General features: G+C 36.2%; 1 protein-coding gene across 1 annotated transcript; it reads right to left on the bottom strand.

Annotated features, from left to right (window-relative positions):
- Nucleotides 1–1,020: 1,020 nt before the first annotated feature.
- LOC142979971 (carboxypeptidase B-like) lies at nt 1,021–4,504 on the bottom strand. The gene is made up of 6 exons (XM_076125220.1): nt 4,460–4,504; nt 4,038–4,098; nt 3,396–3,761; nt 2,708–2,947; nt 2,116–2,304; nt 1,021–1,216 (listed from the first exon to the last, which is right to left on the bottom strand). The coding sequence occupies exons 1-6, from the start codon at nt 4,492–4,494 to the stop codon at nt 1,022–1,024; spliced, it is 1,086 nt and encodes a 361-aa protein (XP_075981335.1). The 5' UTR covers nt 4,495–4,504; the 3' UTR covers nt 1,021.
- Between the last annotated feature and the right edge of the window lie 9,120 nt (nt 4,505–13,624).

Raw genomic sequence — 13,624 nt, 5'->3', positions numbered from 1 at the left:
ACCTATCCACCTTGCAAAGGACCATTTAACTGACAAAGTAGATGAAAATAAAATATTTATATTATTTAGTATAGAACGTACAAGAAAAAAACAAATGACAATAGTAAGAACCTTGTTTCAACTCGTACATTAATAATGAACACTGTAGTATCATTTACCTGTTTTAACTGAACACCAATGTATAAACAATAATGCCACATTCAATTTGCTATAAATTCCTATCGTTTTAGCCATTTTTTGTTGCGTAAAATTTTCGCAGTGATTTTAACAGCACGCATATCGTCACATTTTCAAATCGTTTTTCACTATAAAATACAGGACGATAAAAACAGAAATATGTTTTATTGCATTACATCGCTTTTTCAATTAAATATACATACATCTCGATTCCCTACCACGAATTGAATGTCGACAACCGGCTAGCTATCGAGAACTTTTGTATGGAAATCTAATCAGCGCCTCTAACGGATGTCGTGGGAACTATTTCGGCAGTGCATTTCAAGTGTCAAACTTTCGATACTCGACAGCATCACTGTAAAAATCGAGCTAATACGAATGTTTGTTGAAATTGATAAATCTATTTTATAGTCTTTAGTGAGGTACCCTTACGTAGTTACATACCTTCATATTTTCTCCAGGCTATTATTTGATTTTTAAAACAAATAATTGTCAGTACTTTAGTCGTGAAACTCTAACAGACTAAGTATGGATACAGAAAAAAGTTAAAATCAGATGACATATAATCGGGAAGCTATGTAATTGCATAATAACAATAATTTTGACTGCCTCCGTGGCGCAGTGGACTAGGCCACCACGCCGCTATCATTGCGCCGGAAGGTCGTGGGTTCGATTCCGACACGGGACAATTATTTGTGCGATCCACAAATTAATTGTTTCGGGTCTGGTTGTACTTTGTGTCCGTTGTTTGTTTGTTTAAAAAAGTCCCCGCGACACGAGAGCAATTCATAGAGCGGGAGTTGTCTTTAAAAAAAATTACATGTAATTAGTTATTTGTTTATTTTCACATCATATTGTCATTATTGCCTTGAGAACTTTTCCAAATGTAATTGAAGACTACGTCGATTTGTCGATGCCAGATCTGTGTTAGAGCATTGTAGTCGTATTTATCTTCCTCAATAGAATCTCGGTCTTCAAAAATCGAATAGTCTTGGTACACTTGCATCACAAACTCTAGGGCGAAAGGAATTCCGTAAACCTGAAAATTAAGATTTTTTTATAAACGGCCGTAGTCGTCCAGACTGGCCCGACTACGGCCGGATAAAGTTCATTCTCGTGGGAACTTTGATCCCATACAAACCTTCTCCCAAAAGTTGCAAACATATAAAAAAAAATATCCCATTTAGTTTAGTTGTTCAAAAGTTATGTGCGTATACATTTCGGTAATTAATTTTTATTTATATAAGATGTATCCCAGCCCGGATCTTGGACGGAACCATCGATGTTCCCGGAATGTTACCAACCATCGTTGTCATCGCCTAAACAACTTTTAAAGCTTTGTTAAGGTTTTTTTATTTATGAATTTAGTAACATAACATAAAATTATTTGATTAGAAATCTCCATAACAATAATATTTAATCACAACAGACTGTCTCAATACAAACACAATAAACTATGCTATCGTTGAAGAATACGCTGATACGTATTATAATTACTAAAAGCGAAAACGTTATGTATCGTCAGACCGGGATCCGAGGATGTTTATCTGTTTGTCACTCATATTACGTATAGCTGACCCGCGCAACTTCGCTTGCGAGACAAGAGAGAATGGGTCAGAATTTTCCCCGTTTTTGTAACTTTTTACTGTTACTCTGCTCCTATTGGTTGTAGCGTGATGATATATAGCCTATAGCCTTCTTCGATAAATGGACTATCTCACACTGAAAGAATTTGTCAAATCGGACCAGCAGTTCCTGAGATTAGCGCGTTCAAACAAACAAAGTCTTCAGCTTTATAATATTAGTATAGATCATCTAATCGAATCTAAGTGTTATATTTAATTTTTTTGCTTATTAACTCGTACTTTAAAATGTTTAAATAAAGCCAGAAATTGAGTCCTACAGTGTAACTTTCTCATTTATAATTTAAGATCTTACCGTAGAAGCATAGTCAACGCTGGTCCCGTACACGGTGCCGTACCAATTGTGCAGAGTTTCTACAGTTACGGTAACTACTTGAAAGCTGGCATTCTTCATTGCTTCTTCAACGTCTCCCCTCAAATCAATGTACTTGTCATCATCGGACTGCACGTCTGTGTATCCTCGAGGATACAATATTGCCTCTCCCTGCAATTTAGTTATCTGACATTTACTTTCATGCATCTTCATTGGAAAAATTATAAATAATGCAACTATTTCAGTACAGGTTGTCTGACGATTTAAATTCAATTACGTATCTACCGACATGTAACGTGTCGAGTACAGCAGCTCGATTCTCTACTACAATCGACTACTGACAACCGGCTGGTTATCAAGAAATTTTGTATGATAATCTGAGCAGCGCCTCTAGCGGGCGTCGTCGGAACTTTTTCAGCACTACATTTTAAATGTCAAACTTTCGACACTCCACAATGTCGACCGTAGAGTATCACGCTACAGAACGCCACATATAAAAACTGTAGTTATCATATAATTTAGCGCAAATATTGGTAAATAAATAGTACTTTAATAAAAAAAAAACTTTGATAACCTTAAACTCGGTAGGATTATACATGCCAGCGTGTACATTAATATAAGCAACTATCTTGTGACCGTGGCGATGAAACACATTGCGGATGGCCTTCGTTTCGGCCTCGGAGAATGGAGCCGGGCCCGGGTATGACTGGCTACAGGAACCTAGTCCTTGGGAACTGTTCCATGCAACGTCGAAGTTACGGTCCAACATTGCACCGTTGCAATCCGACTGCGGAGACATATTCTTGTTCCAGTACTTGTCCTACAAACGAACAAAATATGAATGAAACCTTTTAAGCTTCATTTTAATGATTATAATTGAACGAACTTTACGGAATGATAAAAAAATATTTGACCATGTCTGCCAAGAGCCGCGATCACGCTACAGAAAATTACGTTCGAGGACTGTGATATTTGTATGTTCGTTGCACGTCACACGCACACTTGACCACCGGCTCGTTGCTACGTTGTGAATCACTATTCACCAATGTTCTTATTCAAGATTGCCTTAAGGTCTTCGAGAAAAAGTTGAACGACAACGGTCTGTCGAGTGCGTCGCGACAGCGGAGTAGCCACAGGCAGCCCCGTAGCACCGGCTCTGGCCAATATCTGAATGGAGCACTTCAAGGAATCCATGGACATACAGGTCTTCAATGTAAAACTATGAAAGAGGTATATAAAAAAATACATACCCCCTCGGATGCAATATCCCTTCCCATCACATACGCGTATCCGTCAGGGTTCGCGATGGGAATCAGGAATATATCGAACTTGTCCAAATGTGCTAAGTAATAACTTAAAAGAATTTTGAAATACGATAATTTATGAAGACACCGCGTTCTACCGAGCCCCATCACGACCATTCCGTGCACTATGAACACTATCTTCTTCTCGGGCACTTCGTCTATATACTTGCTTTCATCGGCACGGAAGTATCTTGTTTCGTCACGCTTCAGTTCGGTTATTTTAAAGAGAACTATATCGTTGTACGAAACAGTCCGCCCCAGTACTTCAGTAGTCATATTCGCGTTGTTGATAGAAGCTATAATTTGTTCCATCTGTTGCACTAGCTATAAAATAAATGCAATTTAGAGCTCGATTCTTGGATCCGGTCAGGTGCTATACTAACTGATAGAAAATACTCAATCAGAGTCTGGGGGTTCAACTGCCTTTATACTAATTTGTCTTTTTCTTTTAAAAATCGGTTACGTTAAGTCGTGAGAGTACAACAGCCATAGAGACTTCTGCATAAACTATAAGTAAATCTACCTTTTGTTATGAATCAAAACTTGCGATTTAAAGAAAAAATGCTTAACCTGGACAAAATTTTAAATAAGAAAACTTACGTTATACGGATTAAGAACTTCATCATACATTTCATTTGAGCCCTTCCTTGGTTTGTCCGGGCTAAAAGTAAGCAGCAAGTAAGTAATTTGTAAGAAAAAATATTTTCTTAGTGTAATTGATGATATGAACAGTACATTATTTATGATGACATCTCTTTCAGTTCAAGCATAAGCCACTTACAGAAAAGTACTAATTAGTTGGGTAAAAGTAGACTTATTTCGTGTGAATTGAAAGGAATTTCTGCTTCTTTAACACACACTTCTTTCTTCTTTTTCACAGTTTTTTGATAAGAAATATATGAGCAACTCCTTCAAAATCTCATACTTTAAAGATAACAGTGAAATAGAACATTTAGCATAACTTTACATGTAGTAGTGACAAAGAAAAAATACTACAAGTACAAGTTTCACACTATACTTACTCCAGTTGTTTCAGCTCTAACTGTGAAGGTACCATTCTTGTGCTTCTAAAAGGAGATAAAAATCATAACAAAACATTATTATACAGTGTACACAATAAGTAAATATTTGAGTATCATCATCATCGTCACTCACAGCTTGCATGAGTTTTAGGGTTCCATACCCGAAGGGTAAAACGGAAAATAAAGTGAGGTCCCCATACGGCCAGCGTGTCGTGAGACGTTACGTCGCCGTAACGTGTCTATGAATACGACCAATTAATAAATAATCGCAACACCAATTAATTTTCTTTAATTAATTTCAAACGTCAACCGCTACTCGATAGTATTGTTCAATTGCAGAAAAATACTCAGCCATAGCTACATCATAGATTATAAATATTTTACTAAAATTGATAATGAATATTTTACTGAAATTTGATTATTTTGATTAAATAAATAACTGGCAGCTAAGTAGAACTCCCATAGCGTATTTTTAAAAAAGTTTTAGAAAGAAAATAAGCAACTATAGGTCTTTCCTTCCGTGTAATTTGCGTTGCGCGCTGGTTAAGGATACTGATACCATGAATGAAGTGAATTCATGAACACTTGAATCAATCAATAATACGAAATCACTCTCCTATACTCATGGTGAAAGTTCCATTGCTATTTATTTTCGTGTATGAACAATAAATATCTTAACAATACTCAACATATACTTAATACTACAATATACATATATTAAATAGACTGTTTTTTTTTTCAATTTCTAAGAAACACTCTGTTCTTTATTCTAACGTGGTAGAGATACTCTCTGTTAAATAATTTATTTATTGGTCCACTATTATTATTTTTCGTCGAATGCGCTTTCTCAGTCACGATTTCGGCTTTTATGAATCTTCTGGTTGATAATTTTATCTTGTCCTGAAAAAATATTTCATGACGTCTTATCATCACATTCTAGATATATATTTTTAATGTCTTTTATAACAATGATCAAGATTATTTGATGAGCGACATTTAATCATAGTGCAGAAGGGGTTATTTGAATGTTCTGTTTTGTTCTGAATTGGACACACAGCAAATTACTTTTTTAGTACATAATTTAAACTTATTAAAATCTGGACGAACTCTGTCTAGCCCAATATGAACACTTAAATATTTTTTATAATAAATACTGTACTGTTTTTTGTTTCTGGAGACGTGTTCTAAAAAACTGCCTTTTAAAAGAAACCTCTTCGGTAGTTTTATTTTCAGGTGTCACGGTTACTTTTCCTTTGCCCCAATTATATTTTGAAGATCTTACTGGGCTCTTTAGAGTACTACTCAAGTTCTGCTGTGTTTTGGTTTGCGTGCTGTTTGCGAACCTGAACCAAGAGAAATTCACTTTATTCATCTTTTCAGGAGGCTACTTAATGTTTCTTTCCAAGTTATTTGTGACTTTCCATAATCGTATTGTAAATGCATATAATAAAAAACAATAAATTTTGTCAAAAATTATAATACTTCATCATTTTTTTCCGCCTTTTCCTCAAATAATTCTTGAAGCTCTCTTTAATTGTAGTTCTCCAGATTACTTCTTTCTCTTTTAGTTTGACATAATTGCTATTTACTTTCTCTCTCCGTGTTTGAATGTCTACTGTTTTTGAGAATAGATCGGGAACTCTGCTGTGTTCAAAGTTTTGTAGCCTTTGCTCATCAGTGGCGGACCTACATCAAAAAAGTCATGGTCACTATGGCAACTGATTATTATATTTTACTTTCTTCTAATTATCCGGTTTTATTCTTTAGTTACAGAAGCACTCAAACAATTACTGTGTAAAAGTGACTTGTTTCTTTTCTGCTTTTTATTCTTAGATCTGCAGCAATCCGCTGTTAGTATGAGATAGCTGAATACTTCATCCAAATTATTCCGTTGAACCGCTTTGAATATAAGTACCTAATGTAATTTGTAATAAGTTTTCGCCTCTCAAATAGCGCTATATGCATTAACCAACGCGCAATCGATAATTTTAAGATTACAGTGTAATACGCACATTCCGAACTCTATATTTACGCCTTTTAAATCTACCCTAGGCAGAGACCCAAGAACCCAACTTGTTACATAAAAAACTTTGTCATACACGACTGCCGGTTACGAGTACCACGCAGCTGCCTTCTTGAAGTAATTTAGTTTAGGTAATATCTATGTATACTTATTGCTAGGATTTTTTGCTAGGATGTCCTCTCCAGGCATTTTCGAAATGCCCGCGGAGGACGCCTTTTTCAGAATATAAAAAAACATCAGAAAGTTATTTACTTGATATTTTTCTCGTTGCCTTTCTTCACTTTAACAACAGCTTTCTTCTTCGAGCCTCTTCGAGTGTCATCGGCTTTTGGATCGTTTCTATCAAATAATTGGTATTAGTATGCACCTCTATGTAGTTTAACATAGAATTTAATTTTTTCCAATTAGTTTCATTGTTAGCTTTTACAACTTGATACATGTTTCGTGTCGTCAGATTAAGCACCAAGTGTGATGGGTTCGAATTCCACCCAGTACAAATATTTGTGTGATGAGCACGAATGTCCATACATCATAAAAACAAATTTTAATAATCATCAGCCTAGCCTTTCTTTCAACTATGTTGGAGCCGGCTTCCAGACTCACCAGACGCAGCTGAATACCAGTATACCAATTTACATGGAGCGACTGCTATTTTAATCGTTCGGTAGAAATACGATAGGATGGTATTGAGAGTTCGTATTTAAGCTTTTTAGTAAAAACGTTTTGTACACTTACTCATTTATGCTATTGACTTCATTCGTCGGTTTGTCAGTTACCGAAGCTGTAATTAATTAAAAATGTGCCTTTTATATTAAGTGCACATCTTTACGATTTTAGTCAAGTAATACTTATTTTAACAAACATACTTTCTTATAAGAGGCGTGTTAAAAAGAATCTCTGAATTTTTTGGGCACCTGGAGTGTCTGTCTTTCATTAGTTTATTTTATAACCGTTCTTTCCCAAAACACTGTTGTGTTATTTTTAACTAACATCAATTAAAATTCTGACAGACAAAATAAAAATTTATTTATTATTGTTTGTGTTAATATTCATGTGGGTCAAGGAAATATATAAAATTATTTCTAGGGATCTTTTCTAACATAGAAAACTTATTGATAATTTAATAGATAGTTTTAGTTTTAAATAAAGACGAGCTCAATGTTCATACCTGCATTAATTTCACACCAATAAGTAAACATTAATATCGCCACTATTAAGTTAACATTTCCCGATAAATTCACCATTTTTACTATAACTTCAGATTCCACAAAAAACGCTTAAAATTACTTTACGCTATATCTAAAAAAATAAACATTTTGATTTCTCTCGATTTTATTATAGTATAATAATAAAAAAACAATATAAGTCGTCATTGTATAAGCGAATACGACACAATTTCATATCAGGTATTGTTCTGTTCTAACAAAATGCGCCATTTCTTGCCAGTATCGACATTCACAAATTTTGTACGAAATAAGTTCATCAACGCCTCTAGCGGATGCCGTAGGAGCAAATCGTTAAGTAAATTTTAAATGTCAAACTCTTCAAAACCGAAAGAACCGGCTGTAAAAAATCACGCTACTGTTAAGAATAATTTTCGCGTAAGGCTTCTAATTGTCCTATGCTTTCGTGACAAAAGAATATGGTAGCGATAAAGATGCCTAAGTTACAGTATTATAAGATCCCATTTAGTCATATTTCGACAGCACAAAACATGATTTAATTTTATGGGCTGACGGAAAAGTAGTCAATGAAGCTACATAATTTTAACTCATTTCTGTTCCACTGCTAGGCAAAAGTCTTCTTCCAGAATGAGGGATTATTATTAGGCCTTAGTTCTGTAGCGGCTCGCTACATACAGCGATATCTACTGGGACCAGCGCGCAACCAACCACCACGCGCAGTGTGACTGACGTCACAAGTCCTAGACCGCGCTATCGAAGTTTGCACTGCAACTGACTATATATACAAGTTCCCGACTACAACAGTCGGGCAGCCTAGGCCCACCAGGCACGATCACCTCGCCTGGTCGGAGGATCCTCCCTTTGGTTGGAGGAACACGATCACCTCGTTCCTCCACAGTTCACCATTCTGACTCAAGAAGACTTGATGCTAGATGTAAGTCCAAAATAAATGTAGATGTATGTTTTAAAGAAGAAATCATCGTAATACGTGTGCCTCTTAAATCTTGACCGCGAGGACGTTAAAAATTTCATGACCTCCTTCAAAGTGTTGTTTTATTCTTCATGGCTGTTATGGCAAAGGCCGTAACACCGTGGCCTAAGTACAATTCTTAAGGATTTGGCAATAAGTCAGTGACGATAGCAATCATGTCGAAAATCTACTTATTACTCTGATAATAAACTACTTTTGTTTTAATAAATGCGAAAGTCTGTTAGTCTATAATGGCTGAAACTATTTTGATCAAAAACATATAGGATGTTGACATGATATCAAATACAGGCAACATTATTTTTAAAATCAGTCCTTACACGGCCGAAGTAGACGGTGACACTTTAAACGTGTGAAGAGGTGCGTTGACCAACTTGTTCTTAAAATTCTCTTCAGCTGTGCAATCCCGAAATAGTGAAAACAAGCCTACGAGTTTAATAATTTTAAGAACGAAAAATAATATTAAATGAGACTACTGAACCAGTGCCGCCAGCTCTCATACCTCGCACCGTGTTATAAAGCGTCGTAAACGTGCCCTAAGATTTACACCTACACAAAAAAACTGTTAGCACTGCCGGCTCAATCTTCGTCCGAAGTTCTACCATAAATCGGACCACTGACCTTAAACGGTAACCGAGGGACTATAGTAACCACCTCATTATACTTATTTAAATGCTTTTGAACATAAACATTCACTACATGTAAAATTTTATCCGTTCAAAAATCCACAAGGGCGAAATCTTAGTATTCTTATCTTACCACTATCGACTATGGAATAGTTATAAATTTTAGCTAGTATATTTCACATTATTCCACAATAAAATTTTTAAGCAATTTTTAATATCAAACTCTCGCTACCCTACAGTACCGAATGGAGTTTGGCAAATAATTTATTTCAATAATACATATCCAAGCAATACAAAAATTGTCGTCGACACCATAATACAACACATGAAACCATTTTGATACACCAAAAGGGAGAACCTCATAAAACTTTTTGTTGGATGTTAATTTAAATCGAAACTAAACAGCAAGAATGTAAGGGCACGTGCCGAAACAATAGTGAGTGACAACATTGTATATTTTATGTTCAGATTTACAAGGTGCTAAACCCTACAAACTGGACGCGGTCACGAAACACAGGAACATGCGCCACGATGAGTGTTGACATTCTGAAAAATATTTGTGATTTCTGTTTAATACTGTCTTTACGTCATGTGCACGGAAAATATTAACTGATTCGGTAAGGAACCATAAAAAAATAATGTCACAATGAAAACATAATTTTCAAAAAGAAAATGACAAATGATATCAATCAATTAAAGACCAACGTAATTTTTGTATCGACCACAAATTATACTACAATATTAGGATTACTGTACAAAGTATACAGGAAAAGAAAAAAATATGTTTCTATGTCAAGAAGCTTTTCTTAACGCGAGGCAAAATGATCGTTCATAAAGAAGTAACGCCTTACTTACTCACCCCAACAATGAAAATGACGGTCCCTAATGGCTATCTGAGAAGTACTTACTACATTAACATCAAATTTCGTCGACAATAAAACAAACTGTTAACCGTCGATTTGAGCTAAAGGCCCTTCGCATAAAGTCACGGAGCTGGTGCGATGACACAAATTGTAATAATAAAACTGCACCGAATAGTACGCCCTTACGCAAAAATATTGCACGATTAAACCTTAAATACGTTTCCTCCGCGGTCGAATGACTTTAATACAATTTTTTCCCTTTATTTTCATGAGGAGAAATTTATTTTCATAACTGATAATAAATGTCAAGTCATTGTAGTAATAAAGTAAATAGGGCTCGCTTCACCCTTCCGCCGAGCGCGCGACACGTCGACGCCTCATCGGCCGTGCACGACAACGCCACGACAACGCGCCGACTGGCGACACCCTACCGAGTATTGTTCAAATTAACGCATGAATATGCATTATGAACATTTTTGGGGCTTTATTACATGAACAATTACAACGCAACCACGTGACCATTACTTTATACATCATTACGTAATCTATGAACATAGGTACATTATACGTACGAAGAGCCTTTTGAAATTCAGCTCATTTATCGAGAATAAATTATTGCACCTACGCGTTGAAAGTATTTTGCATTTACGTTATTAATTCTGTGCTGTATTAATTTTCATGTGAGCGCGCGTTGCTTGTGAAAGATGAAGGCTGCCTGCCAGTGCTAGTTAATTCAATCGGTGAACAAGTAAACAAAATTTAAATAAAACGAAACATTGTTCAATGAAGTGATGTGAAATGTTTCAGGGCGGGTTTTTATAGTGGCTGACGGCTATCCAATCTACTAATACGATGGAGCTAAATCTCGAGAGGACGGCTGGCCTTCCACTCGACAACCTCAAATGAAATGGTCGCCAGCGTCGCATCGCCGCAGAACGAGTATACCAAGAGTGTTTCTATTACGAAATTGTCACTGGACATTAAAACAATATGTGCTGCGTTTCTGATCGAGTTTTATAAACACTTTAGTTACACTGTTTTAATATTGTAGGTAATATTTTTAACGGGCTTATAACAAAAATATTAACAGTTATTCGATAAGGCACAGAGAAATGCTTTTAATTAGTTTAAATGTCACGCTGTAGTGGAAATCAGTCACGGATCACGTAGGTACCCCTGATTGAAAGTCTTGATTGTGACAGCTGTAAATGTATAAATTATTATTTTTATATGAAGTTTGTATCTCCACCTAAATAAGTACAAACAATTGCCAATCAGAAACTTATTCACTTTACAGTAATTACTGGAGATAGAATAAATGAAATTGGTTTCTTAGACCTAAGGAATTTCAATCAGTGTTCAAGTAAAAACCCGTACAAATGCACAGTATTTAAATGGAATGGTGGACCCTCTGCGATCGAAGCATGCGAAACAATCTTAGTGTCAATTACATTAGATGTTACTCCGCCGGGGCGTCATTTACATACGTACATAGGTGCACTTGGCTTGATTGGTGCGGTCAAGTGATGAGCACGGGGCCTCTGCCGCGACGCTCAGCCCCTCACGCTGCATACTCCGATACCATTTTATTTTGTACTGTGTTGTAAGAAGTACCTACTGTAATGTAAGCGAGTTTTACGAAGAGGAAATATCGGGTGCTACCTACCTTTTTGTATGTTGAACAGTTCAACCTAGAAATGTTGTTAGTTTGTATTTTCCATATTCTTAGTCCGCGGATGAATATCACAAGATACAGAGGAAGTGATCATTGGTTGCTCTTGTTTTTTCCTAAATATAGATTCTTCTAACATTCAAATTAAAGGTACCTCGAGGAAGGATCTGATTAATCAAGTCGAATTTCATCAATAAAGAAGTCTGAGTCAAATTAAGAATTTTATAATAGGCAAATATACATATACACAAGCTAGCAACAATATATGTATATATACAACATAAACGTACATTAGGTAAAGTTGGGTCATACCCTGAAGGCATCGTATAATACAGGTAAACAAATACTAATATTGTTTTATTATAATCGATGTTTGTTATTCGTGCGCACATAATATCGGTTACTTCACCGCTCGGCGCAGCGCCGCGCGACGTCGCGTGTCGCCGAGAAACTATGTCTGTGATACGACATAGAACAATATCCGCAACTGTATCATTTGCATCCGTGTTCATTGCCCACGATAGTGATGAGCGTTCCGACATCTTACACACTTACCCCTCTCCATTATCAAACTATTCCAGTCCATATTTATATCGCACGAAAGTGGAAAATGCTATGTCTCTTAAGCAGCAGTTACAACATTATAATTTTCCATTAAAATAATAGCCATGTCAAAAGCAGTGCTCGAGTGACGCGAATACTTTCCGACTGCTTGGCTTTATTTTATTGCGCATGTTTTAATATTAATTGTAAGTTTTCTGCCTCGATGAGCGGCCGACGACTTAATGCAAATGTATACGCTTGTCAAAACGTTTAAGGCGGATAGTGAAATTCATGGCAGTTTATTTGCTTGCGCAATTTCCTTCTCGTTATAAATAAAAGGGAATCCATATAAAGTAAGTAGATTGTTTTACCTCAACTTTTACGTGTACTTCGGGAGTTTTGCGTAGACAATAGCGGGAAGTTTTTAAAGGGAAAATTATGACAAAGCTGGATTCATAATAAGGTGGTGGGTAGGGTCGAGGAGGCACCGGCAGGGTGGCCAGTGGGCACGTGCGCGCCTCACGTGGCCAATATTGACATTATGCAGCTGCCGGCGACGTGGTCACCCGAACACCCCGACACGGTGACAACACTGACAACCACGCTCTTACACTGAATTTACCGGCACATTTGTGATGCTGCTGATTCAAACTTACTCATTATCTACCTGAGTCCTAAATAGAAAGATTGTAACTCGTTTATCCTACTCGAGTAAATGAGATTTAGTTAGTCCGGTGTTACGTGTCGCTTTATACCTATCATACTTATTCTAGTTCTCATCAATAACTAAACTGGAACTAGAAATTCACACTCTGTAACACAAGTGACGCTTATTGACGTCTAAATCATAGGTAATGTACCTACTGAATATAATCAGTTAAGACACCGAAATAAGCATGCTTTTAAAATAGCTTTTTAGTAAAAAACTGAAAGGTAAAAAAAAAACAAAAATAGGCTGGACAAATATTTATTTAATGAATGATTACATCATAGTGAATTACCAGGATACAGGCATTAACCAGTTGTATACAACTGCATGCCTGCTAATAAATAAATAAATAAAATAAATTGTGACGCGAACTCTACACAATTCATATTCTGTCACGTATATTATTTTGTCGTTGAACGGACAGCTAAGATTAAAATCTCGAAACAAAAATAACGGGAGGGCTCGCGTCGGACAGATCCCGTTGAAATAGATAAAGCCCTGAGATAGAGGCCGTCAACGTCCGCCGGTGTCACAAATGTGTGACAGCTCGTTAGAAC

This window comes from Anticarsia gemmatalis, chromosome 17 (assembly GCF_050436995.1).
Source record: "Anticarsia gemmatalis isolate Benzon Research Colony breed Stoneville strain chromosome 17, ilAntGemm2 primary, whole genome shotgun sequence".
Taxonomy (NCBI): domain Eukaryota; kingdom Metazoa; phylum Arthropoda; class Insecta; order Lepidoptera; family Erebidae; genus Anticarsia; species Anticarsia gemmatalis.
This window is presented reverse-complemented; position numbering and strand designations above follow the sequence as displayed.

Excerpts from the sequence above, each read along its gene's own strand:
- LOC142979971 (XM_076125220.1), bottom strand. The coding sequence starts at position 4,494 with ATGGTACCTTCACAGTTAGAGCTGAAACAACTGGA. Across the intron at positions 4,099-4,459 it reads TTAGAGCTGAAACAACTGGA|CCCGGACAAACCAAGGAAGG; the intron begins GTAAGTATAGTG and ends GCTTACTTTTAG. Across the intron at positions 2,948-3,395 it reads ATGTGATGGGAAGGGATATT|TACTGGAACAAGAATATGTC; the intron begins GCATCCGAGGGG and ends TTGTAGGACAAG.